The sequence below is a fragment of the Narcine bancroftii genome, chromosome 5 (assembly GCF_036971445.1).
Source record: "Narcine bancroftii isolate sNarBan1 chromosome 5, sNarBan1.hap1, whole genome shotgun sequence".
Taxonomy (NCBI): domain Eukaryota; kingdom Metazoa; phylum Chordata; class Chondrichthyes; order Torpediniformes; family Narcinidae; genus Narcine; species Narcine bancroftii.
The window spans coordinates 85,746,422-85,759,092 of NC_091473.1; the positions used below are offsets into that span (position 1 = coordinate 85,746,422).

The 12,671-nt window shown below is 41.3% G+C and overlaps 1 protein-coding gene across 3 annotated transcripts in view; it reads left to right on the plus strand.

Annotated features, from left to right (window-relative positions):
- Positions 1 to 2,835: 2,835 nt before the first annotated feature.
- The window catches only part of npl (N-acetylneuraminate pyruvate lyase (dihydrodipicolinate synthase)), a 46,114-nt gene continuing 36,278 nt past the window's right edge, over positions 2,836 to 12,671 (plus strand). For 2 of the 3 annotated variants that reach the window (XM_069938195.1, XM_069938196.1), the window contains exons 1-5: positions 2,836 to 3,057; positions 3,437 to 3,504; positions 3,593 to 3,666; positions 5,097 to 5,184; positions 12,421 to 12,478. In XM_069938195.1, coding sequence (XP_069794296.1) covers positions 2,851 to 3,057; positions 3,437 to 3,504; positions 3,593 to 3,666; positions 5,097 to 5,184; positions 12,421 to 12,478 — 495 coding nt within the window. In that variant the 5' untranslated portion in view covers positions 2,836 to 2,850. The remainder of the gene's footprint in view (positions 3,058 to 3,436; positions 3,505 to 3,592; positions 3,667 to 5,096; positions 5,185 to 12,420; positions 12,479 to 12,671) is intronic. The other variant, XM_069938197.1, reaches the window with a different exon arrangement.

The following is a 12,671-nucleotide window of genomic DNA, read 5'->3' on the forward strand; positions in this document are numbered from 1 at the left end:
ATTTAGGATCCCAACATGGGCCAGGGGAACAGAACGACCCTAGGGGAGTAGATTTGATTTGTATTTCGGCCTCTACAGGTATTAAAAAGATGAGTTTTAAAGAGATAGCACAAAGAATATGGTGGGACAATGACAGACAGAATGTTAGTCAGGATTGTACATGTAGCAGAGATAGAGTGAATACATATGCTAATGTTCACAAACAGGCTGCAACTCACAGGTTCAGTGATATTTATGCTAATGTTCGCAGACAAGCTGCAACTCACAGGTTAAGTGACAAGAAACACCCCTCCCCAACTTGGTCTCCTGTAAATCATCCTTTGGGTCACACAGACATTCGGGATGTTAAGACCCACCACTGTAAGGGGAGTTCCAGTTGTAAACGACGTAAGCTGCTCCAGAACACCACAGCTGCTTGGCATTTAAATCGTTTAATCAGACTCCAGGCAGCCTTGGAGATCATCACCGAACAGACAGCGATGGCCCTGAATTTATGGGCTGAAGAAAGACGACAGATACGAGCCACAGTTCAAAAAAACCGCCTGGCTCTCGATTACTCGTTGGCTGCTGAAGGCAGGGTTTGTGAAAGACAGGTTAATGACAATGCTCACAACGGTCAGGCGGTTAAAGACACTTCTTCAGGAGTTTGAAAATCTTCCCATGCCCAGGTTCAGACTTGGCAACCTTGGTCCGGTGTGGGATGGACTAGACTTTTTATTGGTAACTGGAGTCTGATACCCACAGCCCTTATAGCAGTTGGACTCGCTATTCTGGCCATTATGGTGCTCCCCTGCTTAAAGACTTGTGTGCAGTATTTAATTCAACGGACCCCTCGTCAGATCACTATAACCCAAAGGATGTATGTTTCCCAAATTCTGTCTGATGATGCTGAGACTGCAGTTCATTTACTGAATAAGATAAGGGTCTTCTAGCCTTAGAGAGAGTCAGCAAATTCCACATATGTTCTGCATATAAGAGTTAGTAAGCCCCGAGGGATGGGAAGGTGTGAATAAGGACAAAGGCAGGTTTGTGAATAAGGACAAATGACATGATGGGACACAGACAGGATATGCCTTGGTCCTCCAAGTTCACAGAAACAGCACATAGGCAGACAGGATTGGGATTGCCTAATGCCAAACTTATCCAGGAGGCAGAAGAATGTAAGGGGGAGGGTATTTCTATACTGAAATAAACTGTATAAAAGTTGGGTGAGCCCCAGTGTGTGTGTGTATTCCCAGGGTAAGGGGAAGCACCCAACTTTGCATTGTTGTCTTTCTTTGGCTTGGCTTCGCGGACGAAGATTTATGGAGGGGGTAAAAAGTCCACGTCAGCTGCAGGCTCGTTTGTGGCTGACCAGTCCGACGCGGGACAGGCAGACACGATTGCAGCGGTTGCAAGGGAAAATTGGTTGGTTGGGGTTGGGTGTTGGGTTTTTCCTCCTTTGCCTTTTGTCAGTGAGGTGGGCTCTGCGGTCTTCTTCAAAGGAGGCTGCTGCCCGCCAAACTGTGAGGCGCCAAGATGCACGGTTTGAGGCGTTATCAGCCCACTGGCGGTGGTCAATGTGGCAGGCACCAAGAGATTTCTTTAGGCAGTCCTTGTACCTTTTCTTTGGTGCACCTCTGTCACGGTGGCCAGTGGAGAGCTCGCCATATAATACGATCTTGGGAAGGCGATGGTCCTCCATTCTGGAGACGTGACCCATCCAGCGCAGCTGGATCTTCAACAGCGTGGACTCGATGCTGTCGACCTCTGCCATCTCGAGTACCTCGACGTTAGGGGTGTGAGCGCTCCAATGGATGTTGAGGATGGAGCGGAGACAACGCTGGTGGAAGCGTTCTAGGAGCCGTAGGTGGTGCCGGTAGAGGACCCATGATTCGGAGCCGAACAGGAGTGTGGGTATGACAACGGCTCTGTATAATAAAAGTTCTTTGTTCTCAATTTTTGCCTCGAGCAAATTCTGTGAAGGTACTTCTGTTTCTCACAGAAGCAACCTTAAAAATACAACAATGGTACCTAGAAATGAACAAGTGTATGCCATTAGGAAAAAATTACCTACAATCTCAAAGACAAAACCATAACCATATAATAACCGTTTACAGCACGGAAACAGGCCATGTCGGCCCTTCAAGTCCGTACCGGTTCACTTGAACAACTCCACTAGCTCCTCCGCAAACTCCTGAGGGAAGTGGAGGCTTTCTTCATGATGCCATTGGTGTGTACTTCAGAAGTGACTTCACTTTTGGACATAGAGAAATGTAAAGTACATTTATGCTTGGCCAGGTGTGGAAAATGGAGTAAAATTTGTCATAAGAGACTTAGTGGTTTTATAAGATCCCAGGAAACACCAAAATATGCCTTATTTGAGCAAATTTGGGAACCATACTTGGAGTACGTTGGAATCTGCCAATTTCAGACCTTCATCTCTTGAAGTGATAAGATACAAGTACGAAAATAGTTAAATATGCAATTTTTCTTTTGTGTTCTTCTATTGCTTATTTATTTTTCTTCTATCTCTTTCATTTCTTGCTTTAAGTTATAGTGGGAGGAAGGAGGTAAATGAAAATGTCACTATGTATATTTTAATGATGAACATATTGTTATTAACATGGTTCACGGTGAATTTAAAAATTGAAATTAAAAAAAAATGTGCAGCTTGTGAAAATCAAAGCAGAACTTGCTGGAAATACTGAGGGCAAGCATGGAAAGAAAAAAAAAAGGAACTAATTTCGATGAACCAGCAATGCTCACAACTCTTTTTTTTTCTTAAACGGCAGGTGTTTGAGTAATTTGCAAAATCGTCCTCCTGTAGTTGTCAACACGCGCGTTTCCACGAGAACGACCCCTTCCACCATGAACTTGTCGGATCCGCGGTCCGGGTTCGACCCTGGATCGAGATTCAATGACGCATCCACCGGATCTATCTGGGCCTTTGAATGGCCCAACCCACCCCCTTTCCCATCTCAGCAGCGAACAAACTCACCCCCACCTTCCGGAGACACGGATCAGCTGACCCCAACGCTGGCTGCGCTCCAAGACATGGAGGGCGACGTATCTGAGGTAAGGGCGGGCGGGGGCCTTCGGAAAAGTCTGCGGATGGCAGTGTATTCGCTGGCTGGTGTGTGTGGGAAGTTAACTTGGGGTCTCCAGGCGACCCCCTGCCTCGTGTGTCCGTCAGAGACACGGGGTTGACCTCAAACACAGCAGTGCTGAAGGAGCACTCACTCAGCAGGGCTCGCAGGGCCCATCGGAGGTCAAGAGTAGGGCCCTTCGGCCTAAATAATACTGCTCCACAACAATCTAATCCCTTCCTACCTCACACCCCTACACCTCCGTGTCTTTGATGTGTCCCTATTATTTCCGGTCATCACCACCACCAACCCCTGGCAATCTTTCAATTTTTAAACCCTGAGCGTCTAATCAATGTGCTTTTCTTCAGGTGGGAAAGGGCAGGAACAGAATTTGTGGCTTGGTTGCAGCAACATTTACACCAATGACACATGATAAGTAAGAATGCTTATCTATTCAAGATATAATGCTCATCAACTTACCTTGCAATGAACTTATTGCCCTGAATATTTTTTTTCTTTTGCAGTGAAATAAATCTCCCTGTCATTGGACAATATATTGATTATCTGGTAATGGTCCAAGGGGTTAGAAGTATTTTTGGTAAGTTGATGCCAGAACTCAATGTATTATTCTGCTTTCCTTTGCCCCCTTCTCTTTTTTTCTCTGCCACCAATCAACTCTTTCCCAATCATATTTATTCTTGAATTGCCATCAAAAACTTGCAATATAATAAAATTTTCATTTATTATGTATTGTTCCCAATTCAAACAAACTTTGGGCTGGTTTCTAATATACTTTTTAAAAATGCAATATACTCGGTGTATATTTGGTATAGCTGCAGTTGCCTAAACTCCCCCACCTTCTTGTCTGAAACATGAAGAGTTAACTCGTTGCTCAGACCTTGCAGTCTAATAATACATTGTATTTTTATTTACTTATATTCCCTTCATTGTATGCTTGAAGGTAAGAACGATGAGAGTGCAGAAGTTTATGGTTTTGACAGATATGGTTTCCCAGTGTAAATAGGATGTGCTCATACATAGTTACAACGAGTTAAAAAAAACTTTGGCTTGCATACAGCTTGTAGCCTTTGTAGCTGGAAGATCAGACAAGAGAATAATTCATGAAAATGGATTAAAACCCAAGGTGAGGCAACCAGTGTTTTATTCCATCAGTAAGTTCCCAAAAATCATTAACACCAAGGTGTCTGAAATCAATGTTTTTGGTGCATTGTGAGAATGAAAAGAAATCAAATGGCAAACTACAAATTGAAGCGTTTAGTTTCACTCTGCCATGATTACTGTGTGAGAATCTCACACATTCTTACATGTCATTTAGTATTTGGATGGATACATTGAAAAACTGGACAATATTGACTATCGTGTGAACTGAAATGAAGAACTGTAAAATCATCAAAGAACAGCACAGACCAGGCTCAGGCCTGAAACATTGACAGCCTTTTACTTTATGTGGATACTGCATAACCTGCTGAGTTTCTCCAGCTCTCTTGTGTACTGAACTGGACCCCAGCATCTGGAGATTTTCTTGTTTACAAATTGCTGACCACGATGCCAATCCAACTCATTCCATCTGCCTGCATGTGGTCTGCATCCCTGTCTTGACTGCATGTTCACCTATCTGCCAAAATGCGGATATTGGTGTTGTATTTGTTGCCACCACTTCTTCGAGGAGTGCATTTTAACCACTGGTTTTTTTTTTAGGAAAAAAGTCTCATACATTTGCTTTAATCTTTCTCCCTCTCACCTTAAACCCATGTCCTTGTGTTTTGGCATTTCTTTCCTGTGAAGAAAGACTCACCTATTCTATTTAGGCCCTTCATAACTTGATGTACTTTTAATTTAATTTATTTTTGAGATACAACACAGTAAAAAGCCATTCTGGCCTGCAGAAAGTTGGCATTGATTGCTGGTGCCATATTTCAATGTTCAACTATGTATTACACCCATCTCCAGAATGAATTTATTTTAAAAGATTTTGTATCATAAGATTTCCCTTCTGTTGCTTCTCAGTGAATGGAACAACTGGGGAGGGTATGTCACTCAATACTGAAGAAAGAAAATTGATTGCTGAAGAATGGATTAACCAAGGAAAGGGCAAGTGAGTGCTACTCATTCTCTCTTTTGACCCAAGTACTCACTGTTGATGTAAAAATCTTGACGGAGAAGGAAAAATTACAGTTGAACTTTATGTTGTTTGCAAATGATAGATATATATTTTTCCCAACAAAAATTGCTGTATAGTAAGGTGGACAGAAAAACCTTGTTCCTTTCCATTTTTGCCCAAAGGATTTAAGATCACTTAGTGCTCAACCTTTGCTCTTGACAATTAAAAATTTTGAGCTGAGTTCCTATTGAGTCATGAATGCATTTTTCTGAAATTTCTGCTTGAGATTGGGGAAGTAAGAATATTGGTGTTAAATTATACTAAAAATCTTGGACTCCTTGCCATAAGAGCATGTTATGCTCTTGAGTTTTGTTGCTGTTTGCATCTTAACAGTAATGGTACATTGTGATTATGCTCTGCAGGTACAGGAAAAAAACTACAGCATGAGCAATTAATATTTAATGTTGGGTGCCTGCCTTTAGATTTAATAATGAACATTATAGACTAGAAGGCTTGAGTTACAAGGAGAAACTGGGTTAGTTGGAACTTTTATCTGGAGTGTGGAAAGCTGAGTGATAAACTTACTAAGCTATATGAAATCTGAATGGGCACAGATAAAGTGAATAGTAACAGTGTTTTTTTCTCCCAGGGTAGGAGAGTCTACAACTAGAGGGCAAAAGTTTAAGGTGAAAGGAGGAAAATTTAAAAAGGATCTGAGGGGTGACATTTTTGCACAGCGAGTGATGCATATATGAAATGAGGTTCCAGAAGAAGGTGTGGAGGTGGATATAATTACCGGTAGTTAGAACATTTAAAACATTTGGTCAGGTATGAGGACATGGAAGGTTTAGAGGCATTTTGATCAAACACAGGCCAATGGAACGAGCTTAAGTAGGAAACTTGGTCAGCAGGTCTTGTTGGACTGAAAGGCCTGTTTTCCTCTATTAGGATAAATTCTTAAAAATTCCAAGCAACCCAGTGAATTGTATTTATTGAGAAATAGGAGCCTTAGTCCATATATCCTCATATATGAAAGGGCTTGAACATGATCTTTGTTAAGTTACACAGTAACACTTGAGACAAAAGCAGCAGTGTTCTTTCACATGAAATGTAAATTTAGAAAAGATAAAAACTTAAGTTCATGGAGTCTTTCACAACCTTGATAATCCTCAGTGCATTATAAACTGATATACTTGTCAACAGTGGGGATGTGGTAACTCAGCAATGAAAATATTTTGCACTCCAAGCCTCAGAGATGATAATAATGGTGTTGTCAGATGAACAAATTATTTTTTAACAGAATGAATTTTTTCTGCATTTCAAAATGACACTATGATTTTGTACAACAATTTGAGTGCAGGTGCAATTTGCGCTGAATCTTTTATTTAAAAATGGCACATGGGAGTGCAGGAAGGCACAACAGTGACTGCACTTCCTGAAAAGACTGAAGACGGAAGCAGGCAAGGCTGACGACCACCATTATGTCAACTTTCTCCAGGAACTCTATCGAGAACTTCCTGGCCGGCTGCCTCACAGTGTGGTATGGTTGCTGCAGAGAAATGGTCAATCCTCAAGAGTGTTGAGAGGATCAACATGAGCTACCAGGATCATTGTCTGAAGAGGGTGTGAAAAATAATTGAGGACTCCTTCAACCCTGCATACAGCATCTTTCAGCTCCTCCTGTCAGAAAAGAGATACAGAGTATCAGAGCCAGCACCCAGGCTGCAGAACAGTTTCTTTCCAAGTCAGAGAGACCAAAGGAATTGTTCACACTAACCATTCATAAGACTCATATGATGTCACAATATTTATTTATTTATTTCTAAATATAAATACTTGTCCTGCATATGTATTGTTTGTCTGTATGTGTGTTATGTCAGTTTGGGTGTCTGCATCTTTTGCACCATGGGCTGGAGTTTGGGTGTCTGCATCATTGGGTTGGACTTGTGCAATCAGATAACAATAAACTTGACTTGGCATTACAGACAAGATATCTATGTTGGAGTCTCTGGTATGCCACTTGAATTTACAATTTTAAAACTAAGATGTTCTTTGGCTTGGCTTCGCGGACGAAGATTTATGGAGGGGGTAAAAAGTCCACGTCAGCTGCAGGCTCGTTTGTGGCTGACAAGTCCGATGCGGGACAGGCAGACACGATTGCAGCGGTTGCAGGGGAAAATTGGTGGGTTGGGGTTGGGTGTTGGGTTTTTCCTCCTTTGCCTTTTGTCAGTGAGGTAGGCTCTGCGGTCTTCTTCAAAGGAGGTTGCTGCCCGCCAAACTGTGAGGCGCCAAGATGCACGGTTTGAGGCGATATCAGCCCACTGGCGGTGGTCAATGTGGCAGGCACCAAGAGATTTCTTTAGGCAGTCCTTGTACCTTTTCTTTGGTGCACCTCTGTCACGGTGGCCAGTGGAGAGCTCGCCATATAACACGATCTTGGGAAGGCGATGGTCCTCCATTCTGGAGACGTGACCCATCCAGCGCAGCTGGATCTTCAGCAGCGTGGATTCGATGCTGTCGACCTCTGCCATCTCGAGTACTTCGACGTTAGGGATGTAAGCGCTCCAATGGATGTTGAGGATGGAGCGGAGACAACGCTGGTGGAAGCGTTCTAGGAGCCGTAGGTGGTGCCGGTAGAGGACCCATGATTCGGAGCCGAACAGGAGTGTGGGTATGACAACGGCTCTGTATACGCTTATCTTTGTGAGGTTTACCTATCTCGGCTGCACCATTTCATCAGATGCAAGGATCGACAATGAGATAGACAACAGACTCGCCAAGGCAAATAGCGCCTTTGGAAGACTACACAAAAGAGTCTGGAAAAACAACCAACTAAGATGTTAATGTGCTACCATAGAACATGAGGCCTTTTCCATGCAATTGTAAGTGCTGTTTAAAGAGAGTAGGTATTAATTATTGCCATTAAAGTTGATAGAGACCTTTACTATTATATTTTTCTTGTTACTTATCCTTTACGTCTCTTTAAAACCAGTGACACTCTCCCTTGTGCAGTGTGGCACTTCATTTGTGCTAAATAGGCCAGGTTCAAACAGATCTGGAAGCTCTCAACTGAGTTGCTGTGGATCGTCAGCAGCAATAGCAGAAATGTCCACCACCACAATTCCTAATTTGGAATATGCTTCAGGTTGTCATCCCTGAATTCTGGGGATTAACCTTAGTTCAAGGAGTGCGAGAGGTCATGCAGGAAATGGCAATTCACTCTTCAAAAAATATTGTTGTCCTGGGGAGTTTGCAGTATTGTCTTCATGCACCCGAAGCAGCAGACAATAAAGCTTAATAATGGATGAATTGGAACAAGGCTTCTCATTCTGAACAGTGTTGAACAATTAAATGGCCATCAGGAGAAAGCAACTCATCATACACATTGATTTAAAAAACAAAGCTAAAGTATTTATTATATTATTCAGAAAGTGTGAGTAATGAGTGAGTTTGGCTTCCTCTTGATAGCTTTACTTCTCCCCCCCCACTTTTTTTTTGACAAAAGCTAATTTAATTCACTCCATCTCACAAGAACTGGTTGAGAGTGCTGGATACAACACAGCACAACAAGGCAACATTCCAGCAATAGAGTTATCTTTCAGAATCAGCTTGTCCCCTCTGGACAAGCTATTCATAATGGTTAAAACACTGGCATCCATCTGATAATGTGAGAGAAGTACTCAGTTGTAATCTGTACACAAAAAAGGCTAGACAAATCCAATCCAACTAATTATTGGTTTAAAAAGTCTTGTCTCAATCATTAAACAGTGCTGTAACAGAACTTATTCAGCAATTCCTCACTGTAGATTGCAGGACAATTTGGATTTATGGTCTGTGATCCAATGAGCACAAAGTTCAAGAGCTAAATTCTAGAAGTGAATGACTACTCGTAACATCAAGGCAGCACATGACAAGGTATTGAAGAGTCCCAGGAAAAAATGAAGTAAATGGGAATCAAAGGCAAAATGTTGCACTGGATATCTTAAATTTTTTTATAAAGGCCTTGAGTTGTGTGTGTTGGAGCCTTGGGTGTTTTTTAGGGCAGTGACCCTTTCTCAGTTGTCTTTAGTTGAGAGGATCTACAGTTAATTAGTAGTTTGGATTTGGAATTGATTAGCTCATAGGAGACAGAAGATGGTGGTGGAAAGGTGTTATTCTGGCTGGAGATCCATGACCAGTGGTGCTCTGCTGGGATTGGTGTTGTGATCCCTATTGTTTGTGACATATATACAAGACTCAGATGAAAAGGTTGGTGGGTGGGTTGGTACGATTGTTGCCATTGTGGACAATGTAGAGGGCTATCAAAGAATACAACAAGATATAGTTCAGATAGATATGGACAGATATGGAATTTCATCCACAAGAGTGTGCAGTGTTGCATTTTGGGAGGTCGAATGTAAAGGGTAGGTATATGGTTAATGGCAGGTCTCTAAAAAGCATTGATGTTCAGAGGGATTTGTGAGCTCTGATTCATAGATCATTGAAAGTGTCAACCCATGTAGATAAAGTCGTAAAGAAGGCATATAGTATGGTTGCTTTCATTGGTCATAGTACTGACTTTATGAATAAGGAAGTCGCATTGAAGCCATATAAAGGTTTGGTTAGGATGCACTTGGAATATTGTATGAGCTATGGGAAGTGACTGCTTGAACTTGGGTTGTTTTCTCTGGAGTGTCAAAGGCTGAGAGGAGACTTGATAGAATTTTATAAAACTATATGAGAGTCATTGATAAGATAGGGAATCAGAATCCTTTCCTTGGTAAAAATGTCCTGTTCTAGAGGACATACATTTAAGGTGGAAGAAGAGTTTAAAGGACAAGTGTACAGCAAGGTTTTTTTTATATATAGAATGGTATGTGCCTGGAATAGGCTGCTAAAAATAGTGGTGGAAGCAGATACGATAGTGGATCAGTAAGTTGAGGGATGGTTCTGTAAGTTAAGGGGTGGGTCCATAAGTTTGCAGATGACATAAAGGTTGGAGGTGTGTGAATATTGTAGAATGTGGTTGTTGGTTACAACATGATGTAGACAGGATGCAGGGTTGGGCAGAGAAGTGGCAGATAAGCTGAGTCTGGAAACGTGTGAATTGATGCACTTTGGAAGGTCAAATGTGAAGGCAGTGTATGTGGTTATTAGCAGATTCTTAACAGTGTGGAGGAACAGAGGGATCTTGGAGACTAAGTCCATAGAATCCTCAAGCTTGCTGCACAAGTTGGTTAAGAAGTCATACCATGTGCTGGGTGTCATTTGTCATTGGATGTGGGAGCTCTTTAAAACTAGTTACACCCCACTGGAGTATTGTTAGTTTTGGTCACCTCATTATAGGAAGGATATGGTACCAGGATGTTGCCTGGATTGGAGAACGTCCTATGAAAAAAGGCTTGTCCAACTCAGACTTTTCTTTTTAGAGCAATAGAGGTTGATAGGTGACTTCACAAAGATGTACAAGATTATAAGAGGCATAGATCAGGTGGACAGCCAGCACTTTTTCCCCAGGGCAGCAAAAACCAATATGAGAGGATATTTGTTTCAGGTGAGTGGAGGAATGTTCAGGGGAGATGTCAGTTTTTTTTTTCCATAGAGAGTGACAGGTGTCTGGAATGCATTTCCAGGAGTAGTGGTGGATGCTGGTACAAATGGGATTTTTAAAAAGACTCTTGGTTAGGCACATGGCTAAGCATATTGAGAGTTGTGGGCTGTGAGATTAGGAAGGGTGAGATTGATTGTAGAACATGTTTATGTAGGTTTGCACAATATTGTGGGCAGAAGAACCCAGACTGTGCTGTACTGTTCTAGTAATGTTTGGGAGGCTTCTAGATGGACACGTGAATGTGAAGGGACTAGACATGTGCAAGCTGTGAGTTTTCATTTAATTTGGGCATCCTGCTCTCTGCAGACATGTGGGCCAAAGGGTATATTTATGTGCGGAACTGTATGTTTAGTTGCTTCATCAATTACATTCTATCGTCAGCAATGTTGTGGGCTGATTTGCTGATAATTGCATGAAGTTCATTTGCATATACAAATTCTGAAGATGTGAAGCAGTCAGTGTGACAAGGTCTAGACCAGTGGTTCCCAACCTTTTACTTTCCACTCACATACCACTTTAAGTATTCCCTATGCCATAAATGTTCTGTGATTAGTAAGAGATTGCTTAAGGTGGTATGTGAGTGGGAAGGGAAGGTTGAGAACCACTGCTCTCGACCCAATTATTACTGAAATATTTTGCTTGAGAAAAATTGTCATGGGCCCATTTCCTTTAGAGTTATGAAACTGTGCACATAACGAATCAATTTGGAATGATTAAAACAGTGGTTTTCAAACTTTTTCTTTCCACCCACATACCACCTTAAGCAATCCCTTATTAATCACAGATCACTTATGGCATAGGGAATACTTAAAGTGGTATGTGAATGGAAAGTAAAAGGTTGGGAACCACTGGTCTCAACAAAGTGGGGACAGGCTAGTAAGTAATGTTTGCCCCACAAAAGTGCCAGGCAATGTTCAGTTATTATCATAATTAACATCAATATTGACCTGAAACTCAACTGAACAACCAGATTAATTCTGAGCCATGGCTACCTTACAATAAATCAGGAGTGTGATGGAATGCTGTTAATTTGCTTGAGAGAACACAGATCCAACTATTCTGAAGAAGCTTGACACTGACATGCTTTTGACGAGCATAAATATTTATCCCCTCCATCACTGTTGCACTTGATTATAGCATATGCCTACTACAAAAATGCATTGCAGTTGATCAAGAATGATAAAGTTGCCAAGCACAGGGGAACAGTATTATTCACAGGGTTCCTCCAAATCACACATCATCTTCCTGACATTCCTTCACAGACACTGGATCTAAATCCTGGAAAATATACACAACAGCAATGGGAGTAATTTCACCAAAATGTCTGTATTGGTTTAAGAACTACCTTGGGTGAAATTAGGAATGGGCAGTAAATACTGATCTTGCTAATCACACCCTGATCTTGGACATAACCTAAAAAGATCAATTTCTATTTCTATACTTGGTGTATTATTGAATTCTGTTCTAAATAAACACGGATCATTTATAAATGATGTTACCATTTCAACTGTTGCCAGAAACCTGAAGAAACACTGCAATCACCGATTTTGCAATCCTGCGCACTATTTTCCCATCCACTCCTTTGCAGTCACTTTTTCAACTTGCTTAAATTCAATTGCATTCTTTCTCTCCTTCTGTAGGTTAGATCATGTGATCATTCATGTTGGTTGCTTGAGTATAAAAGAATCGCAACAATTGGTGAGCTTTTGTAATTTGTTCAATATGATTATATTTTGTTTGTATTTAACACTTCTAATGAACGGCTGAACTTGAAATAAGATAATCCTATGAATTTTAAGAATTTTTAAAGCAAAGAATCTTTAAACATTTGAAACTCTGTAAAATATGCATTGAAAATGAAATATCTTTGCCAAAGTATCAATCTTCCATT